Raw genomic sequence first — 13,618 nt, forward strand, 5'->3', positions numbered from 1 at the left:
TAGTTTTATAAACATCACTTGAATGTTTGAATCAACCTATCACTTCTGGTCTAGAGAAAAACTTCAGGTCAAAACCACCAGATTTTCAAGTGAACACAAATGAATTATGATTTTCTACCTGTAAAGGTCTCCAAATTCACTCATAGTAATTCCAAAAATAAAGGAGAAAACATATGAGGCAATTATGTTGATTTAATACTTGATTGATAAATTTAACCCTGGAAAAAAATCCAGGAAGAATTAGAAATGGAAATTTCAGCTTAAGGAAATGAACTTTCAGCCTAAAATTGTTAAGCTGCTAATACCCAACCTTATTCTTACTTACATGATTAGGGTTGCTAGTCTGCGTAAAAATGAAATAATGAAACAAATCATTTCCAGAATCAAAATTTTTTAGAAATTTCTTATTTGAGAAAGTACCTATGTGTTTCATTTGTATAAAAATTTTATAAAGCTCTTTACAAATGACTACATGGTGCCATTATATATGACTGATACTTGAATAATGCTGAGGTAAAAACAGGCCCTAGAAGCGCCATTTGATTCTTACTTTTGTGTCTATTTTTAAAAATCTTCCTATGTTTAGATTTTAATCAGAGAACTCCTAATACAAATTCACTTTTTAAGAATACTTGCTATTTCCTTTCTTATCCTTTACAATCACATGTTTTTAAAAAACATTAAGTCTAAAATTTCTGTCTTTGCTTTCTTACCATTTAGTCTCTCCTTTACCCCTCACAGTGTGGTTTTTATTTTCTTTTTTGTTTTATCCTCTCTTCCCCTTTGGCAAGCTATCCAGTTTCAAGACTTCATCACTTCTATTTGATGATTTCCCGTGCTTGCTTTTAAATGCTCGGCTGATCATCTACATGTCCAGAAACCACTGCTTCTTCAACATGTCCAATATTTATATTATCCAATTACATACAAGGAAAAGAGACTCAAATTTTTTTAATGAATATATATGTGGAGCAGATGAATTTTTAAGATCCCCACATAAGAGTATTTAAGGATTACCTGGTATTCAATAACACCAGGGGAAAAGGCCCCCTCAAAAATCCATTCCTGTATAAGTTGCACCTCCCTCCCCGACATCCTATCTCATTCAGGTTCCTATACAAGGATAAAATAAAGCTACGCTGCTCAGTCACTTCAGGTGTGTCTGACTCTTTGTGACCCTATGGACTGTAGCCCGCCAGGCTCCTCTATCCATGGGATTTTACAGGCAAGAACATTGGAGTGGGTTACCATTTCCTTTTCCAAAAATAAAGCTATAGGTTACATTAATAGATCTACAAAGAAAGCTTGTAAAAGATCAGGTAACGGTAGTTTTAAAACAGAGTAAAGAAAAATAGTTAAAAGAAAATGAAGAAAAAAGTTCAGTTCCGATTACAGGGAGGAGAGGAGAGCAGCAGCTTCACTTTGAGAATAACCTCAAAGCCGGTATCAGTAAGTGACTACAGAGAAGCCAAGGGTTGGGGCCAGGGAGGAAACGGGGAGGTCTATTTCTCTTGCAAAGCAACAGAAGAGATCTGAACCACAACAAACCTCTGAACCTCTTCTTTCCTTGGAGAAAATTTTTTTTACTATTAACCACAACAAATGCTTCAGGGGAAAAAAAAAAAACAAAAATATACAGTTCAAACTTGAAATACCATGTAACAGAAGAATTCCACAAACACCAGGTACAATAAGCCAAGTCCCATTTAAAACAAAACAAAAAAAATACTGTTATAGAACAGCAATAGAAGGATGAATTACATCTCATTTTTATGAGGCAAGAAAGGCTTCACATATAATATTTGAAATTGAGATTGGCCTTGAAGAAAACACAGGAGTATGATAGAAAAAAAGCAAGGAGGACTAGAAATTGTTCTTAATGGAGGGAACACTGTACACAAAGACAAGATTGCTAGTGTGGTTGTATTTAGGAAAGAACAAGTAAGTCACATTAGTTGGAATCAAAGAACTTTCTACACTTCATCATAGCAACTAAACAAATTTTAAACCAGGCCACAGGGGTTTAATGGAGTAGGAAATGGTAACCCACTCCAGCATTCTTGCCTGAAAGAGCCCATGGCAGAGGAGCCTGGTGGGTTGTGGTCCACGGGGTTGCAAAGGGTCAGACACGACTGAGTGACTGAGCAAGCACACAAAGGGGTCTAAAGCAGATGAGTTTCGGTCCTAAATACAATACAAAAATTCTCCGCCTGCCGACTGACCTAGTGAGTAACACAGTCTTGAAAATAATCACCATATTAGTGGCAATATCTACTTACTGGAAATTGTCACCACTGTGGAGATTGTTAGCACGTAATAAGCCATACAAAGTCACATGCGTGCTCTCTGATGAGATGCTCAGGTCATGTTCTTTTCCTTCCCTGATCATCGTACGTTTAAGAAGACTAGAACATTTCAAAGCCAACTCCAAAGCATCCATCCAGCACCTTCCTAGAAGAATGCAGATTCACAAGCAGTGTAACTCAAGGAACTAGAAAAACTAGCACCAACATAATTTATCACAGTTAACTTCTGAACATATTACTTCTCTCAGAAACATGCACTGTAAAAGCTAATTAGAACATAAAATCCTTCCAGGATTTCTTAATGCAATTCTTCAGCATAATAAATGCTTTTTGCATTCTAAATATCTAGAAACCACTGGTAAATAAATAGCATTAATGCACGTTAGGAAATACACTTAATCTAAAATAAGTGTACTTAATTTTTAAAAGTTTCTAATAGTATAATTTGAAGGTACCAAAAAGGTACATAAAATATACCTAAGAATTACGTTTCTACTAGGAAACAAACTAAAATAATATTTTGTTGTTGATAAGACATCTATCCCAGGTTTAGCACCTCAATTTTAAGTCAGAAAAATGCCTGTACAAATAATGTTATTGTCATATTAGTCAGGAGAAACATTAACAACTTAATTTTTTAATGTGTGGTTGACTATATTTTTTAAAATTTTATTTTATATTGGACTATATAGTTGGTTTACAGTGTTGTGTTTCCAGTGTACAACAAAGTGATTTAGTTAGACATATACAAATATCTTTTCTTTTTCAAAACCTTTTCCCATTTAGGTTGTTATAGATCGTTGAGCAGAGTTCCCTGTGCTATTCAGTAGGTCCTTGTTTGTTATCCTTTTTAAATATAGGAGTGTGTACATGTCGATCCCAAACTCCCAATTTAGTCCTCCTCTCCTACTATTTTTGAAACTAAAATTCAGAACAGTATTAGCAGAAAAAAATGCTAATTGCTCTAAGAAGTCATATATATTTGTTTCAAGATATACTAAAAAAGTGGCCAAATAAATCATTTTCATAATGAAAATGCATGCATATGATATTTTAATTTAAAAAATAATCATCTAGTGAAAGGAAACTTTAGAAGGTTACATGACTCCCTAAGCTAAGATGGTCTAAACTATAAAACATAAAAGTTGGGGGGAAAAATCCATTATCAGTTATTAAGGTTTTAAAGATACCTTGCTCTCATATAAGTTAAAGCCTCCCTATGTTTGTCTCAGGAAGGAAATATTAAGTAATAAAGTACATAAGAGGAGCTCGCATTTGAATGTCTTACGTAAAGAAAAATAATGCACATGGTGTCTCATGTTAATATTGAATGATAAAGTATAAATATGATTAAATGTGCTTCTAAAATGACAAAACAATGAATTACCACAGAGAACAGATATGTCATGAAAGATGAGGCAGAAACTCCAGGCTGCTAATGTATCACTCAATTATACAATGCTTCCTTTCTATCAGATTGCCCTGTTTGTCAACCAAGTTGATGATATAAATATTCAGTGTTCTAAATAATTTATGATTATAATACCTTTATTGAAATTCCATACCAAAGACAAATTTCCCAAAGGAAAACACAGTCATATATGAAATAAACCCTTAAAAATGAGGATCGGAAAAAAAAAAAAAAAATGAGGATCGAAATCCAACCCATTATTTCTATTTACCGTCTGACTCTGAAGTGGCTCGGATGATCAAATAACTGCTAGGTAAGGGCTGAGTTATGGATCCAACTGCTTCACCTTTTGGACCCTTAAAAAGCAAAATAACAAAATAAATGGTGTATAGTATTATGAGATCTCAAGTTTATATTATTCATTATTACCTGTAATAAACTAAGTAAGGCATGGAGTATAATTTTTAAAAGCAAGCAAGCGTTAATTTCATGCTTCTTGAGAGCAAATGTCAAGTAGTCAGGAAAGCTTTCCTCTTCTACCAAACTTAACTTCCTTACCAGAAAACTGAATTTATAGTTAACACTTAATATTATCTCTGCAGATGGTTTACATATTTTAAAAAAGCCTAAAATTTAACATACTAGACCAAATTTTAATTTAATGGAGAATTTCCACACTACAAAAACTACTAGCTAAGAAATACTAAATTTCTGGAAGCCTAAATAAACAGCTGGAAATATAAGAAAGAGAGAAATGAACTTTTACTAGGTCTGGGGAAAAATAATTTTTTAAGTTGTCAGATCAAAGAATAAATGGATTTTAAGAAGCATATACATCAGGAAGTAAGGAGGAACATTTAAAATGAAAAAAGTAGAAACAATATGATTTCAACAAATCCTACAGTATCCCCTGGGTGTTTTCAAATGGCTTTATAATTTATGGTCCAGGTCCTAGAACCACTATAGAGTAGGGCCATGAGTCAAATTGCCTGGTTTCAATCTAGTATGACTCCAAGAAAAATTACTTAAGTAACTTCTTTAGGCCTCAATCTCTTTATCTGGGTAATAAGAGAAATTTGCATCCTCCTTACAGGTAGAAGAATTAAAAAAAAAGATTCCATACAGTATGCTGAAGAGTCCCTAACACAAAGTAGAAATTTACAAACATTATTCTGTTCCTATTCATAGGAGTGACCACAGTCATGCTTTTCAGTTATAAAAGCGTTAGAGCTCCATCTTCCAAGAAAGCTGCCTCTTAAGAGTAAATAAGACCACTCCTGTTTACAGGCTTCCAGTCCCAAGTTTACATCCCTGCAGGAAAGACCACCAAAAGAAAAGGCAGCTTCTGTTCTAGGGAGTCTGACAAATCGATCAAGAGAAAAACAGTCACAGCAAACCAGATACAATATTACAAGGCAAAGCTCATAACTGCAAACTAAAAAACAGTGCAAACAATCCACACAGGCAAGAGAGAAAAGGGTCCAACATAAATCTGGGAAACATTTTCCGGAGAAATTTTTAAGTCTGATCTTAAAGGTAAAATAAACTAAGCACTTTGGTGCACATTTCATTGTGGGCAGAGACAGAAGGAGGAACAATGTGACTGCAGACAGAAACAAAGCCCTAGCAGAGGACAGCAACCGCTAGGCGGTCACTCACTGATTTAGCTGAGTTCTACTTACAGATTGTCATCCTTACTTTTTGCCTGGGTAACAAGTGCTTACTTACCTTCACTGCCCAAATAGACTGCTCCAAAGGATGGAAAAGTTTAAAACAAAAGCCATCCTTTTTTGATGGACGTTCAATGATCTCACAGGCATTCAGAAGGACTGTTCCTACCCACTGACCGTTTTTCTGGGTTTTATAGATCAGTAGCACACCAGGTTTCAACACACACCACAGTTTGGTCCAGCTCTTTAGGGTGCCACGAATCTACAAAAAGATAAGTTTATTTTCAGAAATAAAGGTCTGTTTTTCTGCTTCACAAGATACTAAATGAATAGAGGCAAACAGGGTGTTTTAATCTAAAAATTTCAAAAAATGTACATTTAAAATTCACTAGATGTATATTTGTTAAGCTACTAATTAGCCAGCACTACAAATAAATGTGAAAACAGCATGGCTGCTACTTCTGCTGCTGCTGCTGCTAAGTCACTTCAGTCGTGTCCGACTCTGTGTGACCCCGTAGACGGCAGCCCACCAGGCTCCCCCGTCCCTGGGATTCTCCAGGCAAGAACACTGGAGTGGGCTGCCATTTACTTCTCCAATGTGTGAAAGTAAAAAGTGAAAGTGAAGTTGCTCAGTCGTGTCTGACTCTTTGCGACCCCATGGACTGCAGCCTATGAGGCTCCTCCATCCATGGGATTTGCCAGGCAAGAGTACTGGAGTGGGGTGCCATTGCCTTGTCCGGCTGCTACTTCTAAGGAACTTAAATTCTAGTGGGAGACTGCATCACATCAACAGTTTCAAAATAATCCTAACCTTCCTGGCCAGGTCAGGGGCCATTAAAATATACTTTCTTAGTACCAAGATCTGGAGCTTAAACACTTAGTAAGTAGAGCCAATATAAGTCCAAAGGTGTTTTCAGAATAACATGCAAGAAGACCTCAGTATTACTTCAACTATCAAGGAAATTATCACTAGACTCCCATTTTGGTAAGAGAACTTTCCTGACAGATCTCACAAAGATTTTAGTTTGAAGGCTGTACCTACCCTTGGGGAAAGAGAAAAGCTTTTCAGGGCTGGGGTGATTTTTAGGTGAAAGCCACGTACTGAAACGTTCTGGGAGTCAGGGTCTTACAAAATCATTCTCAAAGTTAGCATTAGTCTAAAAAATTCCTACCAAATATCCTACAAATAACAGTGATACAGAGAATAGAGTGACTAGGATGATAGAAATGGAAATAAAAATAAGTAGGAATACCCAGAGGCTAAAAGAATAAGATATGGAAAAAAATAAGATATGGAAATAGCAATATGTATGTTTTTTGGAAAATTAAAGCTTTTCAAATGACAACTTTTACACTAACTTTGTCTCATATCTTCACCAAAATGCATATACACCAAGTCTACAACCATACTAAATGAGAATTTGAACAGCAAACAGAACATTTCTTCACTTCACATTGATTGGACTATGTCCTGTCATATATATCACAAAGCTTTTTAAAAGCACTGCTATCCATATTTGATGTTGCTGTCAAGAGAGCCAACATTAAGGTTCCTGCTCTCCGTTAAGATTGGAACACAGACCTTCTGGGATACAATTAATGGCTTCTTCGTCAGTGAAAAAAATCATCCTAGAGTTGTTTTTGTCTTACAAGCTTTTAGGCAGGTGCACTCTGGGCTTTCCTATGCCAGTTGGTAAATATCCAGCAATTTGAATTCAAGACAATACAAACCGACCTTCAGCCAATCAGCCATAACAATAACAGAAGGATCTGTGATTGTACTGAGTAACTCCTTTGTGGCTCTTTTCTTTTCTTCTCGGTAATTTTTCTTTTGTACCTATTTTACAGAAATAATAGAAAAATAAAAAACCTCATTAGAAACAGGCAATTTCTTTTCAATTTTTTAACTTTATGGAATGTAAAAATTTTATACTGTAAAATAAAATTTTAAACCTCTTTTAGAATTCTAGCATCTTAGGACAGAAGAGCTTTTTTTTTTTTTTTAAGAATTTTAACCCTTTTAAAGTTACACAATACATGAATATGAACTCATGGTAAAAATTTCAAACAACAAAAGCTAAAAACCATTTTTAATATACCCTCTCCTATTCTGATCCCCAGAATTGATCACTGTTAACCTTCAGGAAAACACTATAACGTTGAGGAAACACTATACACTCAGGTCTTTTCAAATACATAGCTTTTGTGTTTGCTTTTGCTTTTTCTAACACATAAAAAAAGGTTCTCCAATATTTCTTGGAGTATTTCAACTCTATTTCCATTCTTTGCCTACCTCATTCTTTTAACTGCTACAAAGATTCTTCCTATGAATAAAACAATAAGAGGTAACATTTACTGGACACCTTCTGTGTACCTGTCCCTACTGTTAGCACTTTACATGTACTACCACATTTAATACTTACAATAACCTTGGGGAGTAAGACTATAATTATCCTTATTCCCTAGATGAGAAAACTTGATACCCAGAGAGTAAACTGCTCACTGTCACATCGCTAAGTAAGTCGTGGAAGCAGAATGGCTCTAAAAGACACGTCTGAACCACCATGCTATACTGCTTCTGTAGTTTTTCTTAATATACTCTCTGGCTGATGGTAATCTACTCTTTTTTCAGTTTTTCATACCACAAACAACGCTATAACTACTTAGGATGGACAATCTTGCTCTCTTTCCTGACACTAATACGTAAGATATAAATAATTAAGAAACCACAACAGTGAAATTAATACATTCAAATTATCAAAGTTTTACCCTTCCTAAGTCGCTTCTGAGATAATCTGGGAAAGCAGCAGTGGAGCAGCCTTATTATTTATTACTTTGCATTGCTTATGAATAGAAGATAACCTATCAGTGATTTTTCTTAAAGTAAAACACAAAATTTTCCTAGTTGCACTTAATGGTAAAGAGACTAGATACACACAACAAAATTTTAATAATTATACAGTCAAAAAAAATTTAGACTTTGGTCTTTATTAATGTGCATAAGCGAATTAACAGATTTAATATATGATTATAAATGTAAATACATATGGGATCAGATATGGAAAAGAGGAGGGGGGTGGCAAAACAGACTGTATGGGAATCAAGAATCAATCAGAAAGCACGAGCTCCTTAAGCTCCAGGGTCTGTGGCCATTCTGGAAGGCAAGTCCGGTATTACCTATTTCTTAAGGGAAGCTAAAAGCCTGGACCTGTAATTGTTGGCTCAAATTTTTAAAACATTGTGTAGGTCAAACAAAATGTATCTACCTGTGGACCAAATTCAGCCCATGACCTAGCAGTCAGGAAACTCTAAGTTCAAAGGGCAGAGAGCTTCCCATCAGGAGTTCCACAGCACAGCGATGTGCTGGACTCACGCCCAACTGTGCAGACATCCCGTCCTCAGCCTCCATCCCATGGAGGGCAGAGCAGCGCTGGGACGTCATCAGAAAGCCTTTTCAGCTGACTCCAGCATGCCACGCAAACACAAACATTAACAGTTTTTTTTTTTTTTCCTTTAGGAATACAAATACTTCTTTCTTTATTAGCCTACTTTCAAAAGCACAGGTAAAGCGTAACATTAGTTATAAAATAACTGTGGAAACTAACCTTGAGAGATTCCTTTTTTGTAAGCTTGCTTGAAGCTGAACTGTCTTTCTCTGAGCCATTATAAAGTTTAGATTCAGACTGAAACCACACAGACAGGAAGAAAAGAGAAATAATAATTAAAATTGCCACTTATTCTCCACATACACATGGCACATAAAACTGATATTCAAATTATGTTTGTGACCTTCTTCCCATTCATTACTGTGATTTTAGGCAAATATCAATTTTCAAATACTGATTTTTCTTATACAATATTTGGGTTTGAAAACTAATCCACATTAAAGCCACAGAAACACAAAAATAAAAACTTGTCAGTAAATCAGCGTACAACGTAAGGTTAAACAAGATCATTTGAAATTCTCTGCATTCTGTTTTCGGAGAAGGCAATGGCACCCCACTCCAGTACTCTTGCCTGGAAAATCCCATGGATGGAGGAGCCTGGTGGGCTGTGGTCCATGGGGTCGCTAAGAGTCCGACAGGACTGAGTGACTTCACTTTCACTTTTTACTTTCATGCATTGGAGAAGGAAATGGCAATCCACTCCAGTGTTCTTGCCTGGAGAATCCCAGGGACGGGGGAGCCTGGTGGGCTGCCGTCTATGGAGTCGCACAGAGTCGGACACGACTGATGTGACTTAGCAGCAGCAGCAGCGTTCTGTTTTTCAGAATACTTCTAAAGAATATAGTTATTTTATACAAAATAATTCTCAGGACAAGCATATCCAAAGCAGTGTAATTTTTTAGACTGAAATATTCTAAAACCCAAAAAACTAGCAAATTGCTGCAAACACTGCCCTGTTACTACTCCTTCTTCAAAGGGAGTAAATACAAACATCTTCAGGAACTAGAACTGAAATACCCTCATTTGTATAGTGTTTAAAAAACAGAATTCCCAGCACTTCTTTCTAACTATCCAGTGCCTCGAAAAATAAATATTAACGCCTCAAACTTGTTTTCTGATTTTGCTTATACTTGATATTTCAGTTTGATCCTTGTAAGAATCTTGAAAAACAGGCATAACAAGTGGTTTTATCTCCATTTTACAAATCATGAAAGGGAGGCTCATGGACATTGATTTTCTAAATAATCAATCAATAGCAGGGATCAGAACCTAGTGCTGTTAATCCAGTCCTCTTTCAAGGAGACTACTTTCTTCTACCAGAGTAGAAGAATATAAAACTAAAAGCTGCTTCTATAAATACTGGAACAATAAAATTGAACATAATCCTTCACTGTCCTATGAATTTCATTTTTATCTATTGTTAGACAAGGTAGAAGGTACTTCAAGTTCACAGCATTACTCCTAGGGCCAAGAAAGTATATGGGACTTGATTTAAATGGTAGCTTTCAAGTGTTTAAATGGCCAGATCTGTATAATATCACTAGATGTGATCAAGGAGGAAGAACATTGGGAAATAAACTCCCTCACTCAATTTTAAGATCCATGAACACAAGGACCATGCTTATTCAACCATTGCAGCCAGATAGCACCTGGGGTAATTTGGGCTTTGCAGGTGGCGTGAGTGGTAAGAACCCACTTGCTAATACAGGAGACTTAAGAGACCTGGGTTTGATCCCTGGGTCAGGAAGAACCCCTGGAGAAGGGCATGGCAACCCACTCCAGTATTCTTGTCTGGAGGATCCTATGGACAGAGGAGCCTGGCAGGCTATGGGCCATAAGGTTGTGAAGAGTTGGACACAACTGAAGTAACTTAGGGGAGAAGGCAATGGCACCCCACTCCAGTACTCTTGCCTGGAAGTAACTTAGTAAAGCAAGGGCTCAATGAATACCTTCGGAATTATCAAAATGAAACTAGCATTTGCAGTTCATCTCTCTTAAAAATGCCTCTGCTATTTAGTACAAAATACGAACTATTATGCTGATGGTAAAATAAGTGGCTGAACTGGAAGGGAACTGTAAACTACACTCAATGTAGAAGGTGGGGATTAACCTAATTAAATTTTTGTTAAAGTTACTCCTTTGAGAACTGCACTTGAAACATTACACGGCTTACTTTCATGATGACAAGATATACTGTGATATCAAAACCATTTCACAAAAGTCATCAAGCCAAATAGGTCTCTGTCCTCTCCTTGCTGCTGGAAACTCAAACATGACACAGCTACTGTCAGAGGAATATAATGGTTTCTATATCCCACAGCTTAATAGGAAAATGTATATTATAATGTACTTTTTAGATATTATTAAGTAAAGAATTTCCATAGTGTTAACTTAAAAGTTAGTGAAAATGAACGGTTGTTTGACTCTTTACCAAGTACTGTAATAAATACTTTATGTGTTCTGCCTCTTTTAATCCTAAAAGCCACCTTATGAGACAGTAGTCGTTTCTTCTTCTGCTAATCAGGAAACTAAGACTAACAGATTAAATAACTTTCCAAAGTCACAGAGCCATAAACAGATGATCTGGGATTTGGACTCTGGTGTGCCTAATTCTCAGTCTCATGCTCTTAGCCCTCTCACCACATTTATTGCTCATCTTTTTACAACTATTCATATAGAATCTCAGACTCAAATTTAAGACTTGTCTTTATGAACAACAGGAAATCTATTTCCCTAGACATGGCAAGACTGGCTTGGAGGTTCCTAAATGATTCTGGTATCTAAGGGACCAGTAGGCCAAATGGCTACACCAAGAGCTTGCTAAATGACAGCACACATACTTCAAAAAATCCTGCCGAACAGTGTAGCTAGTTTGGGGGAAAGAAAAGAAATCCAGTGACCAAGTTCTATATTCTTTTCAACGTAATACTAAGTCTCATGAACCAACAAGTTATCTTTTAAATATCAAGAATCATAAACTGTTTTTATTGGAAATATTTTATTAAACTAAGTTTCCTTCTTTGATAACCTTACTGACCACTGTCTTAATGACGACACGTTATGGGCTGTGTGACTATGGGAAGATATTCTCTTCCAGTCCTAATTGCCTTATTTATAAAATAAGGATATTCCTACTAACTCCTAGCGCTGCTTTGGTAATGAGGCAGTGTGCACGTGTTTAACACAGTACTTGATATGTATTGTGTTTCAGATTTGTGACTATCTCCTAGACGGCAAGTGTTGACAGAAATATAATCTTCAGATAAATGGAACATTAACATAACTGGAATATTTTCAACTTGCTTTGAAAACTAAAATACTGTAGACATAAGAATAATAGCAACTATGATTCTATCAGATATTTTGATTTGGAAAGGTATTTTTTTTAATGTCCAGGTAAACATATTTTTTACAGCAAGTGATAGATGACTTAGCAAACCTACAGGCAAGGAGACTGATGACTGGAGAATCAAGTCAAAAGATCTCAGCTCAGAAACTCCTTATCCTTGTAATAGGATTCCTTTTATCCCACTAGAAATATTATTCATGCTCGTAATTCCTTACATTGAGATAGACAATTAAAAATTTATTTAAAAATGCTAAAAGGAAGAAGAGATGATCTGATTAACTGCCTTCTTCAATTCACTCATTTACAGGATGCATAAGAAATAGGAACTGCTTTTATTTCTAAAATGGTGGGGGCTGAGGTAAAGAAGGGTTGTGCCTATTGGTCTCAATTATGTATTTTTAAGAAATAACACTTAACTGCAAAATCAATGACCTAAATGACAGTATTGATACTTTTTGCATCAAATTCATAAAAGTATAAAGTTAAAATTATTTAATGGCCTCAGTTATACAGATCAATCATAGAAGGAATAACAAGATTTTGTTTTCCAAAGTTACCTGGGTAAGAACAAAATCTTCATAATTCCATGAAAATAAGGCTTGATATAAATGCATACATTTTAGGATTCTTCCAAAAAGTAATACAGTAGGATATATGTTAAACTATTCAAAGACAAGCTAGTGACTGTATCTCTTAAGGTAACAGAATAAACTGAGATTAAGAATCAATAAGATTCAGCTCTTGGAAAACAGAACGAGTACAATTTTACTTACACTAAATAGTTACCACACCAAGAAGCCCATTCATTCACTGTAGCTCTCTATTCAAAGGAAGAAAAATGAGTTCTCAAATACCTATTATTAACCAGGTACTTTGTCAGGCACTTACAGTATCACAATCTGTGAGTTAGATTTTATCTCCCTTGTACAGAGAAGAAAACTGAAGCCACTGTGAATTCTAGCTCTAACACTTTGACCCTTGGAGAGCTATCTAACTTCTCTAAGCTTCATTTATAAAATGGGGCCAATAATACCTGTCTTCTAGTATTGTTAAGAGTTAAAATGACACTTAGCAAGCTCTTAATACAAACTAGTTATTAATATCATTGTAATTAGCATCTAAGAAATCATAGGCAACGTATGACAATCAAGATTCAAAGTCACTTTTTTAACCTTAAGGTAGTCGGTGCTTGGTGTCCAGTAGACCTTTCTGAATAACAGCAATATTCTATATCTGAGTGATTAAATATGGTAGCCACTAGCCACATATGGCTAGTGAGTTATTGAGATGTGGCTTGTGCAACTGAGGAACCAAATTTCTAATTTTACTTAAAGTTCATATACAATTCGGTGCTATTACACTCAAGGTGCAGTCTAGTTTCCTTGTTTTTCATTAATCCGCACTGCTTCCCTTTCCATGCTCCCTCTCCTCCCAAC

At 35.7% G+C, this 13,618-nt stretch overlaps 1 protein-coding gene across 8 annotated transcripts in view; it reads right to left on the reverse strand.

The window, feature by feature from the left end:
• Positions 1-13,618, reverse strand: part of OSBPL8 (oxysterol binding protein like 8) — a 164,956-nt gene that overhangs the window by 30,156 nt on the left and 121,182 nt on the right. For all 8 annotated transcript variants that reach the window (XM_059886816.1, XM_059886815.1, XM_024992380.2 and 5 more), the window contains 5 exons: positions 8,993-9,070; positions 7,123-7,224; positions 5,446-5,649; positions 3,989-4,073; positions 2,280-2,451 (listed from right to left, as the gene is read on the reverse strand). In XM_059886816.1, coding sequence (XP_059742799.1) covers positions 2,280-2,451; positions 3,989-4,073; positions 5,446-5,649; positions 7,123-7,224; positions 8,993-9,070 — 641 coding nt within the window. The remainder of the gene's footprint in view (positions 1-2,279; positions 2,452-3,988; positions 4,074-5,445; positions 5,650-7,122; positions 7,225-8,992; positions 9,071-13,618) is intronic.

Source organism: Bos taurus, chromosome 5 (assembly GCF_002263795.3).
Source record: "Bos taurus isolate L1 Dominette 01449 registration number 42190680 breed Hereford chromosome 5, ARS-UCD2.0, whole genome shotgun sequence".
Taxonomy (NCBI): domain Eukaryota; kingdom Metazoa; phylum Chordata; class Mammalia; order Artiodactyla; family Bovidae; genus Bos; species Bos taurus.